The sequence below is a fragment of the Varanus komodoensis genome, unplaced genomic scaffold, assembly GCF_004798865.1.
Source record: "Varanus komodoensis strain SLA01 unplaced genomic scaffold, ASM479886v1 scaffold17, whole genome shotgun sequence".
NCBI classification, from domain to species: Eukaryota; Metazoa; Chordata; class Lepidosauria; order Squamata; family Varanidae; genus Varanus; species Varanus komodoensis.
The window spans coordinates 20,630,221-20,648,028 of NW_025335505.1; the positions used below are offsets into that span (position 1 = coordinate 20,630,221).

The window sequence follows — 17,808 nt, forward strand, 5'->3', positions numbered from 1 at the left end:
ATGTTTGTAAATGGGAATTCCCCAACTTGGTAACCTCCAGATGTGCTGGACTGCAACACCCGAAATTCACAGCCAATATACACACAGGTACGTAACAGCCAGTGTGGTGCAGTGGCTAAGAGCACGGGACTGGGACTCCATCAGGCGATCTAGTCCCAGCACAGCCACGGAGGCAACCCAACTCAGTCCTGCCTACTTCACAAGGTTGCTGTTGTGGGGATAAGCCTGAAAGCAGCAGGAGAATAATGTGAGCCGCTTTGAGCTCTTTTTAAAAGAAAATATAAATTTAATAAAGAAATAAAATATCCGAGGATAAAACTAGACTATATTAAAAGAATTGTCACAAGTCAGGTCAAGCATCTCCTGCCACAGTGCGCTCGTTTTAATCTCCCTTCTCTTTGCATTTACAACGCAGAGATGATAATACTAGCCAGTTCATTTGGGATTCACAAACATTTCGAGCGTGATTTTATTTAAACACTGTAAAATCCATACTCTCTCACACAAGCATATTCATAGAAGACAATCTTCTGGTTTTGTTCTGCTGGCAAATCACTGTCGTTATAAATCGAATTTCTGTAGCTTCCGTAGGCAGTCTGTCTACTACTGTTGTATGCATCCGACCAGGGAATCAAAAGAATTCTTGTCCGAATCATTGACCTAAGCTAGTTGCGCATGCGCCTAACTGCCAAAGAAATGCATGCCGGGATACGTAGTCAACGTAAAAAGAACCTTTGGGATCCGCATCTGTATCCCACAATCCCCTCCGCCGGGGCTAAGAACATGGGATCGTATGTTATGCAGTCCACGCGTAGGGCGGACGAAAGGGTGTGCATTTGCGTCACTACTGAGCGATGCCGGAAAAAGCACTGAAGGCGAGGCTAAAACTTCCTGTTGTGGACCTGGAAGCGTGTTAAGAGCCTTCTTTACCGCTTCACTTCTTTGGCGTGTTGAGGTTTGCGGTGCTGTCCCTTTAAGGCTACGCGAGCTCGAGAAAAAAAAGGGGTGCCTCGCGCCTGCGCACCGAGCCATTGACCTCGCGCTCAGTCGGCGCTGCTCGTGACTACTCCTTGTTGTTATTTTTTTTTTGAAGGTAGTAGTTGTGGGGGGAGGGGAGGAGATAAGATAACGTTTTCGTTCGATTGTTATCACTGAGCCGGTAGTGTCGCTGCCGTTGCTATAGCGACCTATCCCTGGACGGGCCCGGCCTGGGATAGCGCCCCAGTAGCCGAGGCCATGGAGGAACCGGGGGCCGCCGCCGCCTCCTTTGGAGGGGACGGCACCGCGTCTGAAGTGACGGAGATCCGAGTCTCTGGCCCGCAGCCCCTGCGTCTCTTGGAATGGAAAGTGTCGGCAGGGGCGGCGGTGAAAATCGGGTCGGTGTTGGCGGTTTGCGTACCTATCCAGGTCCCGGCCCGGCCTGGAACCTCGCCCACGGAGACCGGCCCACAGCGACCGCCCGAGAGAAAAGTCAAGGCGGAGCGGCCCGGAGTGGTGCGAGAGCTGTGCGCTCAGCTTGGCCAGGTTATCCCGCCCGGGTAAGGACAGAAAGGGAAACACGCGCGCGAGGGGGTGCTGGGGTATCGGGTGGTAGGGCTGGGGCCCCCGGCGAAGGAGGTGGATTCCGCCGGGACTCAGAAACGCCTCGCGCCGCTGCGACGGTAGTTCGAGCCGCTTCGGCGCCCGCTCTCTGTTTGGCAGAGAGCGAAGTGTGGTGCACGGCGAGTAGAGGCAGGAAAGCGCGCGGAGCAGCAGCCCGTCCCTTCCCCGCCCTCTTGAGCTGCGGCGCCTGTGACAGCCGAGCTCTGCCGCACCGCCTCCTCCTCCTCCTCCCCCCCTGCCCCCCCCCGTTGCAGCCGGAGAGCTACGCAGGCAGAGAAACGCGGTGGTTTGGCCCGGCGACCCACCTGGCCACTGCGATGCGCCCCTAGATTTCTCTCTTACGATGACTATTCTGTTACAGAAATTTGGGTTTGAATGTGTGAAGGAGGGAGAAAGTGTTGGGCAGTGCAAAGAAAAGTAAACCTGTCAAGCAGTGAGCTTTGTTAATGAACAGCTGCAGTAGCGGAGGCTTTGTCTCCCCCGCATCCCAATTCATAAAGGAGATGAGAGGAGTGAATAGCGAGGACTGCATAGTGAAGCAGAACGTGGTGACTCAGATGGAAGTGCTTGGCTATGCTGGCTGGGGATGATAGGAAATACATGCTAATACTTCTGGAGGGCACCCGATTGGGGAAGGCAGTTGTAGACCATACTGATTTCTTTTTATCACATTTGAGGGAATTTTCTTGTATTTACTTTCACTTTCAGCACTCCACTAAGATAAAGTAGACAAAGAGTTGTATGCTGATTGTTCATTTTGCTAAGAGACAGATGTTAGCAAAGAAGAGCATAGTTTAGATAGTTACTGATCTGCAATCTGCAGCTACCTTGACGGTTAAGGTGGGATTAAAATGTTTCAATGTACTATATATTGTTTGTATGTCACCGACTTATCCGTTCTTACAATGACTATTTTTGCATAGTACAATTCTTTTATTGTCATTGGTGGATCTGTTATGATGTCAAGGAAGGACCTTTCAAATGGGTGTTTTATATTTGCTGTAGTTGTGGTTGACTTTCTTGCTCCAATGCAGAGATAGGTAAGCTGGTGCCTGGCATATGTTTTGGCTTAAAACTCCTGTCAGTCCTGGCTAGTATGACCAGTGGTTAGGGGTTGTGGAAAGCTGCAGTCCAAATCATCTGGAAGGTGCCTTTTATTATCATAAAATAAAAATTTCCAACGTGCCTCTCCCCAATACCCCTAATGCTACAGCACTTAAATAGTAACTTACTGGTTCAGAATACCAATAACACAGGATTTTTTTTTAGAAGACCTGAGAACTAAAATTTTTCACCTGGTACCAAGTGAAACTCTTTGCAGAAGGGCATTTCACAGTTGGGGTACCAACATTAAGATGGCCTGTTAGTCCTAGCCTTCTGCAGGGAGTACTTGCCCCTAATATTTAGCGAAATGTGCTGCAGATTTTGGGAGATGTTGAATCAAACCGTGGTAGAATGTTGGACAAATACTTGACCTGATCCAGACCTCCATTTAGTTGCAGAACTTACTGGCTTACTTTTTGCCAAATGCTGAATTTGAGGTTAATGTACATCAAAGGGATGCTGTGAGGAGAAAGAATTGGTAAAAATACAGTAGTCTGTGAATTTAGGTTTGTTATACATCCTACCTTGAAAGGTTGAAGTGGGCAAGATATACGGCCTTGTTTCGGAAGTAAATACAACAGTGTTGGATCAGTTTTAAGACAGAGCTGCTACCCTACCGGTCGACAGTTAAGGAAACAGAGAATACAGTAGCAAAATAAATTCTTGAATGAAATATTCTGAAATTTACCAAAATTCAGATTTGTTTTTACAAATGTAATTCCTGTTCTAATAGTCATGACAGCATTAGATAAGTCTAACAATTACTGATCTGTATTAATATATTAGTTCAGGACAGTTTGTTGCTTTTTTTAAAAAGGACAATTTGAACTAACGATTATAGCATAATTTCTTGAGTAATTTTGCCTTATGCTATACCAAAGCAAAAAGACTGATATTAAGGAGATGTCATTTTATAAGTATAGATTAAATCTTTGTGTGTGTGTGTGCACATATTAGAATTAAATATTCAGAGAGATTTGTGTGTCTTCAAAATCTAAGTTAGATAGAAATTTGTGTTTGATAACAGGCCCAACAGTAATTGACTGTTTGCACTTGTAGCTTTTTGTCACTGTGTTGTGCATGCGTGTGACCCTTTTTATGGGTTAACCCATTTCCTCAGCATATTGCTGGAATGTTGCTCTAAGCATGTTGTGCAGTAGCTGTTTCCTAACTACAAAGCATTTTTACACGTGGAATCCTCTGGTTGACTGGGTGCTTTTTATGCCCAGTTTTATCATGGATAGAAATATTCAATAAAAATACACTTTAAAGCACTCTTAAACTAATAGTTCAGCAACATAAAAAGTCATGTAACCAGTGTGTTCCTTTTAACTAAATATAGCTAATGGATCTCAAATAATGGATGGTTGTTTGAAGGAGCATCTCCTTCTGTATACACCTGCCTAAACTTTAAGATCTTCCCCTGAGGTCCTTCTTCAAGAGCCAACCTTGACAGAGGTTAGAAGAGTGGCTTCCTGGAGAAGGACCTTTTCTCTGGTAATGTCCCAGCTTTGGAATCCGCTTGCTGACGCTTTAGTATTTCCAGTGCCAGTCCAAAACCTCTTTATTTGCCTAGTACTTTAAGAGTAGATGGGTTCTTAAATTGGTATCTTACCTTTATTGCTCTATTTTAACATGCTGTTATGCATTTGTGGACCATTTTGAGATCAATTTCTCAGCTAAAGTTGGGGTAAAAATGTTTTAAATTTCTGGTATTTTAAGCTCTGAAAAGAAGTGTATTTCTAGATTCTGTGCAGTGCTCCATGTCTTTAGTATCATCTTAGTTTTATTTCTGGTGAATGTTTGTATTCCATACAAGGGAAAGCTTCTGTCCCACGTTGCCAGGATTTTTAAACTTTGTTTAAAGTCTTCCCACCTTAATTATTCTAATGCCAATTGTGAGCTAAGGTCCATTATAATTGCATACATTTGTAAAGGAATCATGAGTTGATGGGAAGGTTAGCACAACCCAGCATCCCACCCTGTAAATAAGATACACAAGGTATTTATGAAACAACTCATGCTACAACCAAGAAATAGTGGGGTTCACCATGGCTTATCTTCCTTCCATTTGGTTATATTATGGGTATCCCAGGACACCCCTTCAAAGGACCCATCTTGTCTGCCTGCCCCACTGTGATCATAAGCACTTTTCATGAGCTTTTTTTCACTCGCTCTACCCACCTTGGAGATTGTGCTTTGAGATCACAAGAAATTTGCATTAGATTTTTGTTTTAGTTGGATTTGCATAAGCAGGCACCCATCATGGGCAGTGACCCAGAGAGACTGCAAAGAGGTGTATTTTCACTTTTCATTCTCTTGACAGATGCCAAAAGGCAAACTATTAAGAGAAATCAAAGCATCAAGTGAGGAGGATGCAGTAGCTCAAAGCTTTCTGATGAGATCCTCTATGAAGTGTTGTTTGTTTTTGGACCTGACTATTGTCAGTTTCCACTCTTTTCTGAGATTCTAAATGCTCAAAAATGTGGAAGTTTGTGTCCCTGTCAAAAGTAAAACAAAACATGGATATCCTTACTTTCCTGAAGTACCTGTAAAAGGACCCAGAGTTTTGAAAGTAGATGTCTTTCTCTGAAAAGGGGGTTGGGAGGATTTTCACCACCTTTATAATAAGTTCCTCCCCTCCCCTCCCCTCCCAGTGCACATTATCAGAATGCACATTTTGTCAAGTGTCTAGGTCAGGGGTTGGCAACCTGGGGCTCTGGAGTCGCACATGGTTCTTGAATCCCTCTGCTGCGGCTCCGTCGCTCAAAACACGCGCTGGCACAGCCACTGATCTGCTTGAAGCTCCACTCAGGAACACAGTGCTAGCTAGTTAAGGAAATCAGCTAGTTAAGTAAATTGCTACATTCCTCTGCTAAACAAGCTTCCTGCAAGCTCTCAAGTTACAGGAAAAGCTGCTGAAAAGATTCTATTTGGCCCAGTGTAATCTCCTTCATCTGAATGTTAAAAGCTGTGCTTGGGACCTGTCACAATTCACAGCACTTGAATGTTTATCTACTAATCAGTCACTAAACACACCTATATCTCCTCTGTGCTGATTTACTGAGCCCCCCTCCCCCCACAGTAGGCCAACCATGGATAAATCAAAGAAAATAAAAGTTTCTGAAGAAAACCAAATGGTTTTAATGGTGCGTGTGTAGATTCACTTGCTTTCACTGCTGACGAACTTAGGGGGTTTGCTGTTTAATGCATGCAGCCCTTTAGCACTGACTTTGACTCTTCAGGAAGCTGTTCTCCTATTCAAAATATATGAAAGGAGTCCTACTAGTTTATAATGTAAGATTAAAAATAACAGTTTTTAGTGACTGAACAAGAGCTGCAGCTAAATCATACTGAAGCTATACATAGCATTAAGGTAAAAAATGATATATGCAGTGTTATCTTCATTTTAGATGTCAAATGGGTTTTGCGGCTCCCCGTGTTTTCTTTTGTGTGGGAAACGGGTCCAAATGGCTCTTTGAGTGTTAAAGGTTGCCGACCCCTGGTCTAGGTACACAGGAAAGTGAAAATGTAGATTCCCTTTCTCATACTTGATTGCCTTAAAATGTGGGGAGATGAGTTAGAAATGGATGATTTCAACTTTGGTCTGTTTGTCCCAGACCAAAAGCAACCATTTCTAACTCAAACCCTTTTTAAAGGGACCACATTTTATGACAGCCAGATGTAACAACTGTCAAAACCCCTTTTCCTTTGTAAAAGTGGGGCACTGCATGTTTGTACTTTCTTAGATACCTAGAGGCTCAGGAGAAAGTGCAAAATGTGTACCTCAATGGGAACAAAGTGAGGAAGGAAAAAAAACGACGATCTTGCTGCATGAAAATCGGGTGAAAATCCCTAAAAGCTCCTCCTCAGCAATTAATTATTCGTGCCTTCAGTTTATCTTAACAGATCACTTCTTCAGCCTGTCAAAAGGTACCAAAGTGGGGTGATGGATTTATTGACTCTATTATCATAATATTAAGGGTGAGGAATTTTGGCAGCAGCCAGCTTCCTGGACATTGCTTCAGCCAAGGCTTCAAACCTTCACAGTGGCTTTACAGATCACAGTTGCACAATTGCACAACTTTTAAAATTAAACATTACTTTTCACATTGTTACATACAAAAATAAAAATACTGTTTGGTGTCAGTTTTGTATCCAAACCATTTTTCCAAAAAAAAAAAAAAAAAAAAAAAGCTGGACAAGACCTCCAAGATGTAGCTGGGGCACTTTTCAAGAACTGTGCAAAATGGGGATCATGAAGGTCAGCCTGACAGCCAGCTTTTGCAGTTTCCCTCAATGCATTATGTTTCAAAGGGTAAGAGAAGCCACTGCAAGCCCAACATGGCTTGCAGCATGATAGGGAGTAGGAAGACAGCCGTGCCAGATGCCCTCAAGCACCACTGGCACTGGAGCTTGCAAGTGGAAGTTGGCAAGAGTAGTGGTGGGGGAGGGGGGTTGTTGCTTTTGCCACATGGTTGGTTAACCTATTCCCCATATCCACTATGGGGTCAGCCATGTGGTTTTGGATGACATTATAACCCACTGCAGAAACAAGAACCTATAAAACAGTTTATAGATTCTTGGGATGGCTTGTTGTTCATGCACAAGCCATCCTGGGGAAATGGTGTAGGGTTCTTATTACATGACAACCCTTCATGGGTAGCAATCCACAATCAGTTATTATGTCCTGTAAGTTTGTCAGTTTGGCCAACAGTGCAAAACCTTATTTATTAATTAATTTTATTTATGTAAAGTTTTTATATGTCGTCCTAATACAAAAAGTCTCTGGACAGCTTACAAAAAGCAAAAAACCCTTATTGAAATATTAGCTCATAAATTTTTGAAGTTTACTTACTTATTAATGAAAATTGCAGCTGTGGCATGTTGCTTCCAGAAATATTTTTTCTTTCAAGCATTCCAGTTCTGAATATATAAGTTATATATTAATGAAATGCAGTGACTGTAAAAAAGGTGGTGCTTCACTACCTTGGAAAGTGTGTAAAGAACCTGTTAAAATAAACGGAAGACAACTAAGATTTCCTAAGCTGTTAATGTCTTAACATGTTTGATTATTTAAAATGTGATTTTTTAAAAAAAAAGTGATTATGTAAGCTTTGGAGCCCTGTCTATGATTACAAAGCCTTGTAGCAACTCCAGTTTTAACTCTGGACGCTTATGGTTGATTTGGGGAAAATGTATTAATATTGTACAAATAGTATAAATGGTATATGTTTATGTGACATTGAGATGACTTGCTTAATTTCATTTCTGCTCATTTCCTTCATAAAATCATGATTCAGTTCTTCTGGAAGAAATTGGCCAGCTTTTTCAGTACTGAGTCCTGCATTCCTGGGCAAGTTAGGCACCTTATTCCTGCCCAAGTCATTTCCCAAACAGGGTGCAAGTGGTGCAGGAAGGAATTCAGGCAGAGTCTTCAGTGTAGGATCAGCCAGTTGTTATATCTGAACAGAGATAACAAGGGAATTCTTCTCCCCAGGCCAGGGGGCAGGTCTTAGAAAGGGAAGAGAGGAGTCTGCAGAGAGTGCTCAACTCTCCCTGGGCTATATTGGGCAACCACACAGACCAGATTAGACTCATGGGCCAGATCGTGCCCTCTTGTTGGTTGGATTGAGGTAAACTGCCTAATTTCAGTTCTCCCTCATGATATTTATTTGATTTTGGGCACAACTTCGCAACTAACAACACTGCCCATTAACCAAGACCAATGCTTGCTATTACATCGTGACCTATGCACTTCATTGGGTCTTAATTTTAACAAATACATGGAATTTTTCTTTTCCTTTTGGATGTTTCATGAATATGTCATTTATGTTAAGTTCCATGTGCTGCCTCATTTTAGGCTGTTGTGTTGGTAATGCTGACCATGATTTAGAGAAAAAATAGACTCCAGGATCATGTGTTCTTTCATACCAATTAAGAGTGTTAAAGATAATAAAAATCTGTATTACCTTTATGCACAAGTAATGTAGAGCTGCACATACTCTGTAGATTTGTATGTTATATTTGGGTTATTCCCTCGTATCCAGTGGCCTATTTCAGATGCTGTAACATTTAAAGCCTGGGCAGTGTGGTAGTTAAAACCTGGGTAGTTGTAAATATACAAACTGTCAATCCCTGGGTTAGTGTTTTACATGAAACAGGAAGTTGGTCTTAGTGGGGGAGAATCAACAGAGTTGGAATCTACTTGGAACATAGTGCTGAACAACCCAGGAAGAAATTGTTCCTACATTGTTCCTGTTTGGAATGGGAATGATCAGGCAACATGTATCACCTTGCTCACAATGCAGGGTTGTTGGTTTTTAAATAAACACTTGGATAGATGTGATATCCAAACTGGGTCAATGTGACAATCACAAAAAGAGGGAAAATACATATTTATAGTTATGTAGCAGATCAGATACAATAGAAAATGTAAAATAATTATTTTCTCTAAATCAGATTTTACTTTATTTCCCAGGGGTGTTCTGATGAGGCTGGAAGGATGTAGTCACCCTGTAGTTATGAAAGGTTTATGTGCAGAATGTGGCCAAGATTTGACACAGTGAGTACCGTTGCATTAAGCTGGACCTTTACTTATTACTGATTACAATGGATCAATTGTGAAATTTGATTGAAAACAAACAGATCCACTCAAATAATGTACTTCTCATGTATTAAGAGTAATTTTTGCCAATTGTAAAGCCAGTAGGGCCAGAAATACTTGTCAGAAGAAAGTGTAGTTAATTGTTATACCACCCTGGCTTTGCAAAGTATAAATATGCCATAATTTGAGGATAGGCGATGTATCAGTCTACATGAAATGCCTACAGTGGACCAAGCATTTGATAGGTATAAGCACAGGTATACTGATATTAAATCAAGATGATAGGGTAAAAACTGAAAATAGCAAATTGCTGAACTAAGAGACATGCATGTGATAATATGCACCAAATGGGTAACTGTTACTTTCATGTAACACTCCCTCTGCTTTTAGCACCTCCCCTCCTTGAACTGTTTTTATCCTTCCTGGTCATTGTAAGAATTATGTAACTCTAAAAATAGTCCCCAAGTTTGCTTTTTTGTCTACTTTTCCCATCCCCTTTTTCTTTTACATTATATTTTTAATTTTATAAGCCCGAGGGCAGGAACAATTTATATTGTTGTTATTACTGGGGTCCTTTTCAGCTGAATAGTGGAGTGAAAATACTTCAAATGATTGCACTTAATATTGGGAGTAATCATTACAGTTCTAGTCTTCTGGCTCTATAAAGCACAATCTTGTATCTCACCAATATAACTCATTGAATCCATCTGAGTAATGTATTGTAGTTTCTTTTTCTCTGGAGGCACTTCTATTTTTGGATGTTGGTAAAGAAGAAAAAATGGTAATAACCAGTTTTATACAGCAAAATACAAGCTCATAGGTGGTAAATGTTTATCAAATTTCCAACCTACCCTAACTATAAACATAGGGACTGTTCTAAGCATTTTCTTATGTTTACTTATGGGATCCTGAACAGTAAACACTTATATTCTGTATTGCAATTTCTTGGTTACTTTCTTCCTAAGAAATTGTATGAAATGAGTGTGACATGAGCTTCAGTATCAAAGGCATACTGTTTGTTCAGTTCTCATGAATATTTAGAGTTCTACCTGCCAATTAAACATGATGTCAATTAGTACTTGTTTTGTTCATGTGATAAGGTAGTGTTCTGTGAAAATTCATGCTATAGTAAACCAGTTAATCCTCTTAGTATATTTTTTAAAAATACTACTTGCATTTGTTTAATTTTTTTCTTTGCTTTCCTTCTGTTATTAGACTCCGAAGCAAGAATGGAAAACAGAACATGCCAGTATCCACAGCAACTGTATCAATGGTTCATAGTGTCCCAGAATTGATGGTTAGCTCTGAGGCAAGTATACGCCCATTCACAATTTTGGCAGACATTCAAAATTCAGTAAATCTAATTCCTTCATTATTTATATATGTAATGGGGCATGCCTATCTTAAGCAGGTTTAAAGTCAAAATTATTGGATGGAATCCCAAGTCATTTCAGGTGTTGAAACTGATGTCTGTTTCCTTTCAAAGTAATGTCAGTTCTTAGAGAGTTCTTTGAAAATGTCCTTTTGTTGGTATGTTTTTACATAATTATTAATGGAACATTGGAAAGCCAGTGTGGTGTAATGGTTAAGAATGCAGGACTGGAACTCAGGAGATCTGGGTTCTAGTTCCCATTCAGCCATGAAGTTCACTGGATAACTTTGGCCCAGTCATAGACTCTTAGCCCAACCTACCTCACAGGGTTGTTGATATTGTGAGGATAAGATAGAGAGAAAAAGGAAAATTATGTAAGCCACCTTGTGTTTCCTTAAAGAGGGGAAATATACATATATAAACAAACATTAGACAACTTGGGTTGCAATCTGTGCATACTTTCCATGGGCTTTTGGTTTATGTATGTTCGCCTCTAGCAAGCCATGCCACCCAGGTTAGAATGACACAACAAGCTACACTTAGGCAGGTGATTAGGTAAATGTTCCAATATCTGCCGTGGTTTAAACTAGTTACTGTGGCTGGTTTTACTCACAGTGATTGTGTAAACCAGGTCAATGAGGCTTGCTTCTAAGTAAACATGCATAGAATTGGTCTGTATTCTTAAGAATGTGCTTTTGGATAGATGAGATATATCCACTGGTGATTAAAAATTTGAACTTTTCTCAGGTATACTTAGCATGTTCATTTCTTTGTATTGTAGCAAGCTGAACAATTGGGAAGAGAAGACCAGGAGCGGCTACGCCGAAATCGAAAACTGGTGCTAATGGTAGATTTGGACCAGACATTGATTCATACCACAGAACAGCACTGCCAGCAGATGTCTAACAGAGTAAATCAACACTATAGATTATAATACTCTTTGATCAGGTTTAATATATTTGGTTAAACATTAATATATTTACTGTTGTAGGCTTAAATATTAAAATACCTTTGAGTATAATTGACACTGGGCAAGACTTCAACAGATGAATGAGTTCCAAAAAAACTGCCACCCACTGCCAAAGACTGATTTTGGTTCCTGAACTTACATGAAGTAGACAACTTTCCAAGTCCTGCAGATCATAAGTGTAGAATTAATTTTACTTCTCAATATCATTGGAAACACCAAAAGCACTGAAAAATAAAGAGACCTTTGAACTTTTAGCATTTTAAAAAATGTATATGCTTTAATACATTGTGGAATTTATTCTTTGTCTTCTGAATATATTGGAACAGAACAGAATAAAATCTGTAATGTAAAATTTCATTGTATGGATAAAATAGAAAAGAATGGCCACATTGTAAAATTCCTTGTTGTCACACTAAAAGTATATAGGTATTGGAACATTTCAGGAATTCCTTCTTCTACCCTACCCTGAAAGCTTCTTCTGAAGGCAGGAATTTGCTACAGAATGGGATTTTATAAAGATGAAAGAAATAGTTGGTAGTCCACACACACACACACACACCCCATAGCTGTCCTGGCTATAGTCTTGTATGCAGGTCCCTCCATGTTAGCAATACAAACAAAACTGAAGTTAGGTGTTTCCAGGTAGTCTTCCTCAAATTTACCTCATTAGAAAATGCTTATTTTCTCTGCATATTTTCAGACTTTGAGATGTGGTGTTAATATAAACACTGAACAAAAGAACCACATGATTCTTTTTATACATGATATATTTTTATAAGTGTATGCAAAGTGGTCAAATTTAATCGTTGCTTATTTAGTTCAACTTAGAATGGTAGGTTCATATTTAAACACACAAATCTCATGTGGGAACTCATTCTATATAAGCTGGAAAATTTTTTATTTGTTTATGAGACCTAGTTTCCATAAGTCTTACCAAGCATGTTTTGTCTCCCATAGGGAATATTTCACTATCAGTTAGGTCGAGGGGAACCAATGCTGCACACTCGGTTACGTCCTCATTGTAAAGAATTCCTAGAAAAGATTGCTAAGCTGTATGAACTACATGTTTTCACCTTTGGGAGCAGACTGTATGCACATACGATTGCAGGTAAATAACACAGTATGGAATAGTCAATATTAAGTGGTATAAGGCTCTTTCTGCGTTGCTTTTCAAGTCTACTTGCGCTAAATTGCAGCAGTTGCAATGAGACTAAGGGCAGTATCCAACACAGTCCATCCTTAGGTAGGGCCTGCTGCTTCCATTCTGAAAGTGGCCCACACCACCAACTCTGTTGCACAAGCAATGTTAAATCTCTGCACTGCAAACCCCAAAGGAGACAGTTAACCCCACCAACCTGCCATGTTCCAGAAAGTGGAAAGCATTATCGGGGGAATTATTTGATAACAATTTATGTAATTGATTGTGCTTGTCGTATGTAGCTACAATTTGTTGGAGGTGTTCTTACCCCATTGTAATCTATCTTCATCTGAACGCTTAACTTTGGCCAATATAAAGCACTCCATTTTACAAAATGTTTTTAATGAAAATGGTTGAGAAACTTAAACGTTTTACCATTTTGCTGCAGTGTTACAGATTGCTTTAAGGCAGTGATTCCTTCTGATTTTTTAACATTTTGCTCCTCCCTTCCAGACTTTCTCTATCCTCACATAAAATGGTGCTTCTCACAAAACTATTAGTCTGTTCCTCAAATGGAAGTACAAAAGATTCTAGTGTACTTTACATGCAGACTACTGCATGAAAATATCTGTGGCCAAATATCTGTTGGCTATAGTCCAACTTGGCCATGAGCATGTGTTTGACTTATTCAGCAAATGGGTGGCCATGAAATTCCTGTCACTTTTGTAACTGTATTCTTCATAGAATGTGACTCAGATGTACTTGAGGTACTTAGAGTATAGGACTGGGATCCTGGAAGATCTGGGCCCTCATCCCCACTCAGCCTTGAAACTCATTGGATGACTTTGGGCCAGTTACTCACTCCCAGCCCACCATATCTCACAAGATTGTTGTTAACTTAAAATGGAGCTGTGTAAGCCACAGAAGAAGGAAAAAGGCAAGCTATAAATGCAATGCACTACTAGTATATGCCCGACCACCCCTTGAGATCAGCAGGAGAGGCCCTTCTCCGGGAGCCCTCTGTGAAGGATATTAGGAGGATAAGTACTCAGAGGAGGGCTTTCTCTGCGGTGGCGCCCAATCTATGAAATGCGCTCCCCAGAGAGGTCCGCCTGGCGCCATCGTTATTTCTTTTTCGGCGCCAGGCGAAGACCTTTTTATGCAAACGTTATTTTAATTGTTAATTTTATTTATTTATTTATTTATTTAATTCTTGGCCAGGTCGACTAAAATTGTATTGTTTTTATATTGTGTTTATTATTGTGAGCTGCCCTGAGGCTTCAGCGAATGGGGCGGCATAGAAGCCTCTTAGATAGACAGACAGACAGACAGACAGACAGACAGACAGACAGACAGACAGACAGAGCTGCTGCTAGTACTAATACCCATTTCTTTATTCAGAGCCCATACTTTCAGTAAATACCATTTAAATTACTCTTGGTTCTTCTGTTTATTTGAAAGGTCGAAGTTTACACATTGATAGAATACACCAAGGCCAGCATAGGCATTCATATTCTACAGTTTATCCACAAACATTGTACTGCTGTACCATTGAAGTTCCGTCGTATGTAGAATGTATTAAGTGGTATTTCACAGGGGAAGTGGTAGTTCCTCAATTGGGTTGGCTTGTATGCATCTTCCACTTACTAACTTGGTTTCTTCTTCTTTGAGAAGTGTGTCTGTGTGTGTGTGTGTGTGTTAGTGCACGTCATTCATACACACTCCCTCACAAAACATAAATTGGCCGTTATTGATCAGTTTTTTTCCCCTGTCCATTTTCCTCTACTAGAGAGAATAGAGTCAAAACCTGGAGTGGTGGAATGAATGATTCAGTTTTATATTAATTGTGATGAGGTGGGGGAGAAGAACAATGATAAAATTATTTTTGTTGCTGTATGAATGCAGGAGGAGTAAGATGTAAAATCAGAGATTTTCAGAAACATTTTGAGTATTATTCTCTGCCTTTACTTAAGCAATGATAATTTACATGTAGAAATAAAGATTATCTTAACAATGCATTTGAATTTCAGGAGTTAATGTGGAAATGGTGCTACAAGTGTAAAGAAGAGATGGACAAATGCTAGATCTGGATCATATGCAGTTGATTGGCAAGGGATTCTGACTCTCATTTGATTAACAACAGCAACATAATGATTCCTTTCTTATTTCAATAGATTATGCTGCTGAAATGATGAATGCTTGGGGTAACCAGGAATGAATCTTTGTATGCAAGGGCTATTAGCTGCATTCAGTTCTGTTATTCAAATTCCTAGGCTCAAAATTCTTTAATCTTAAGACTATTTCTTTTGCACCAAGGCTCTGGTTGGATCTGAAGGATTCTAGTAAAAACAAAGTAAATCCCACATGCATGACATCTTCAGGTACAGAAGCTATTGATAGAAGGCAAGCAGGAAGAAACTGGAGAGGTTCTGGTTGGTGGAGCCTCTGAAAGGTGCTATCACTGATTGCTTACTATATTAGCCCTCAGCCCCCAAATAGGAACAGTACAACTTCTGTGAATCATCATTGCCTGCCCCACAACAGCTTATTCTCTTTTCCAAAACAAAAAGAGTGCCAGCGCCTGCCAAAAACTTGATAAATAGTCTGAAACTGACTATTCCTCCTTGTTCCTGCTATGAGAAGACAGAGATATCTAATTTAATGCTGTTTTCCTGAAAAGAAATAGAAGCATGTCATCTGAGATACAGGTTTCCACTCTTGCTTTCCCAAATATATATGTGAAACTTTATGAATATCTGGTAAGCACTGAATTCTTGAGAAAAGGAAATTGTTCTAGGTGCATTCAGAGTTGGCAGAAATCATTACTATAGCAGTGAGCACATTTGAACCCTTGGTGGCAGTATTTTACAGAGAAATGCTGTTATATGAAGACTTAAAAAGCTCTATTGAGATATTTGCTCCAAGCTTTTAAATAGTTTTATTCAGTTTGCACCTCTAGGACTATATTAAAATTTGTGGTTGAAAATTTACACATTTCCAAGTTTTCAAAGCATTCCAGAAAAACAAGTGTTCAGTGTGCACACATTTGAAAATGTGCAAAGAAAAATGCTTTCATTTGGAAAGTGTAAACAAATGTTAGTGAGTGAATGCAGATGTTTCAAAATACACATTTTGTACCACTTTTTAGATCACAAAGCTATGTAAAAATGGTATAGAGAAAGCAACAGTTCCAAAAAGCAGCAATCTCAGCCTTATCAGACTAGATAGATCTATCTCCAAAATTTAGCTTGAGTTTATTAAGAATATTTAAAGCACTTGCTGCTTTCTTATCATTTTTAGTTGTATCAGCTGCTACTTTAGTAACAAATCTTACAGGTCACATTCTCTTTCTCAAGTAAAACAGAAGTGTAGTTTGCTAAAATGGGGCAAAAATATTAATTAAATCACTTGATTCAAAGTTTCTGACACTTTAAAAAAGATATAATGAAAAAAGAAGGTCTCTGCTAAATGTTTCAGGAAAGAAAAATCAGTTTCTCCCTTTATAGATAAGATCCATCTTGGACAAGGAAACATGGTCCCCTCATAGCTGCTCCTAACAGAGAATAGAAGCATACTTATTTATTGTTTTTAAAGCAAAGAGAAGCAGCAATAGGAGCCAAACCTTAGGTCTTTCATCTTTATGCCTCACTCCCACTAATTGGGTTGGTCACAATTGCCCTCCTCTGGCAGCAAATGCTCCCTTATCTATCATCTACCCTCTCCTAGTCTGGTTAAACAAGCCCAGTTAATCTTCTGCTGCCACCAAAGAATGTTGGGCAGAAAATAGTTTTCTCCAGCTTGTTTTTTGCATTCTGCTAGATCACTTAGGCAACTTACTTCCAGTTGACAAAGGATTGTCTGGCTCTTCAGTTCCTCTTCACTTTCTGCCATGAGAGTGGTATCATCTGCATATCTGAGGTTGTTGATATTTCTCCCGGCAATCTTAATTCCAACTGGTGATTCATCTAGCTCCGCCTTTCTCATGATGTGCTCTGCATATAAGTTAAATAGGCAGGACGACAGTATACAGCCTTGCTGAACTCCTTTCTCAATTTTGAACCAATCAGTGATCCAATCCATGCCCAGGTCTCACTGTTGCTTCTTCACCCTGAAATAGGTTTCTCAAGAGACAAATAAGATGGTCTGGTACCCATCACTTGAAGAACTTGCCACAATTTGTTGTGATCCACAGAATCAAAGGTTTTAGCATAGTCAATGAAGCAGAAGTAGATGTTTTTCTGGAACTCCCTAGCTTTCTCCATGATCCAGCGTATGTTGGCAATTTGATCTCTAGTTCCCTTCCCTCTTCGAAATCCTGCCTGAACTTCTGGTAGTTCCCGGTCCACATACTGCTGGAGACTAGCTTGTAGGATTTTGAGCATAACTTTGCTAGCATGTGAAATGAGCGCAATGGTGCGGTGGCTCAAAAATTATTTGGCATTGCCCTTCTTTGGGATTGGAATGTAAACTGACCTTTCCAATCCTGTGGTCACTGTTGAGTTTTCCAAGTTTGCTGGCATATTGAGTGTAGCACATTTACTGCATCGTCTTAAGATTTTGAATAGCTCAGCTGGAATACTGTCACCTCCACTAGCTTTGTTGTTGCTTTGACTTCTTAAGGTCAATTTGACTTCACATTCCAGAATGTCTGGCTCAAGGTCAGTGACCACGCCATCGTGGTTATCAGGGACAGTGGTTATCAGGGACGTTAAGCTCTTTCTTGTATAGTTCTTCTGTGTAATCTTGCCACATCTTCTTAATCTCTTCTGCCTCTGTTAGGTCCCTGCCATTTTGGTCCTTTATCATGCCCATCTTTGCATGAAACTGTTCCCTTCATATCTCCAGTTTTCTTGAAGAGATCTCTGGTCCTCCCTATTCTATTGTTTTCTTCTATTTCTTTGCACTGTTCATTTAAGAAGGCATTCTTATCTCTTCTAGCTATTCTCTGGAATTCTGCATTCGATTGGGCGTGTCTTTCTCCCTTGCCTTTCGCTTCCCTTCTTTCCTCAGCTATT

At 40.1% G+C, this 17,808-nt stretch overlaps 1 protein-coding gene across 2 annotated transcripts in view; it reads left to right on the plus strand.

Annotated features, from left to right (window-relative positions):
- Window positions 1-803: 803 nt before the first annotated feature.
- Window positions 804-17,808, plus strand: part of CTDP1 (CTD phosphatase subunit 1) — a 66,630-nt gene continuing 49,625 nt past the window's right edge. Inside the window, exons 1-5 of one of the 2 annotated variants that reach the window (XM_044426327.1) lie at window positions 804-1,538; window positions 9,188-9,271; window positions 10,529-10,622; window positions 11,467-11,595; window positions 12,613-12,763. In XM_044426327.1, the coding sequence (XP_044282262.1) occupies window positions 1,237-1,538; window positions 9,188-9,271; window positions 10,529-10,622; window positions 11,467-11,595; window positions 12,613-12,763 (760 nt within the window). In that variant the 5' untranslated portion in view covers window positions 804-1,236. The remainder of the gene's footprint in view (window positions 1,539-9,187; window positions 9,272-10,528; window positions 10,623-11,466; window positions 11,596-12,612; window positions 12,764-17,808) is intronic. The other variant, XM_044426328.1, reaches the window with a different exon arrangement.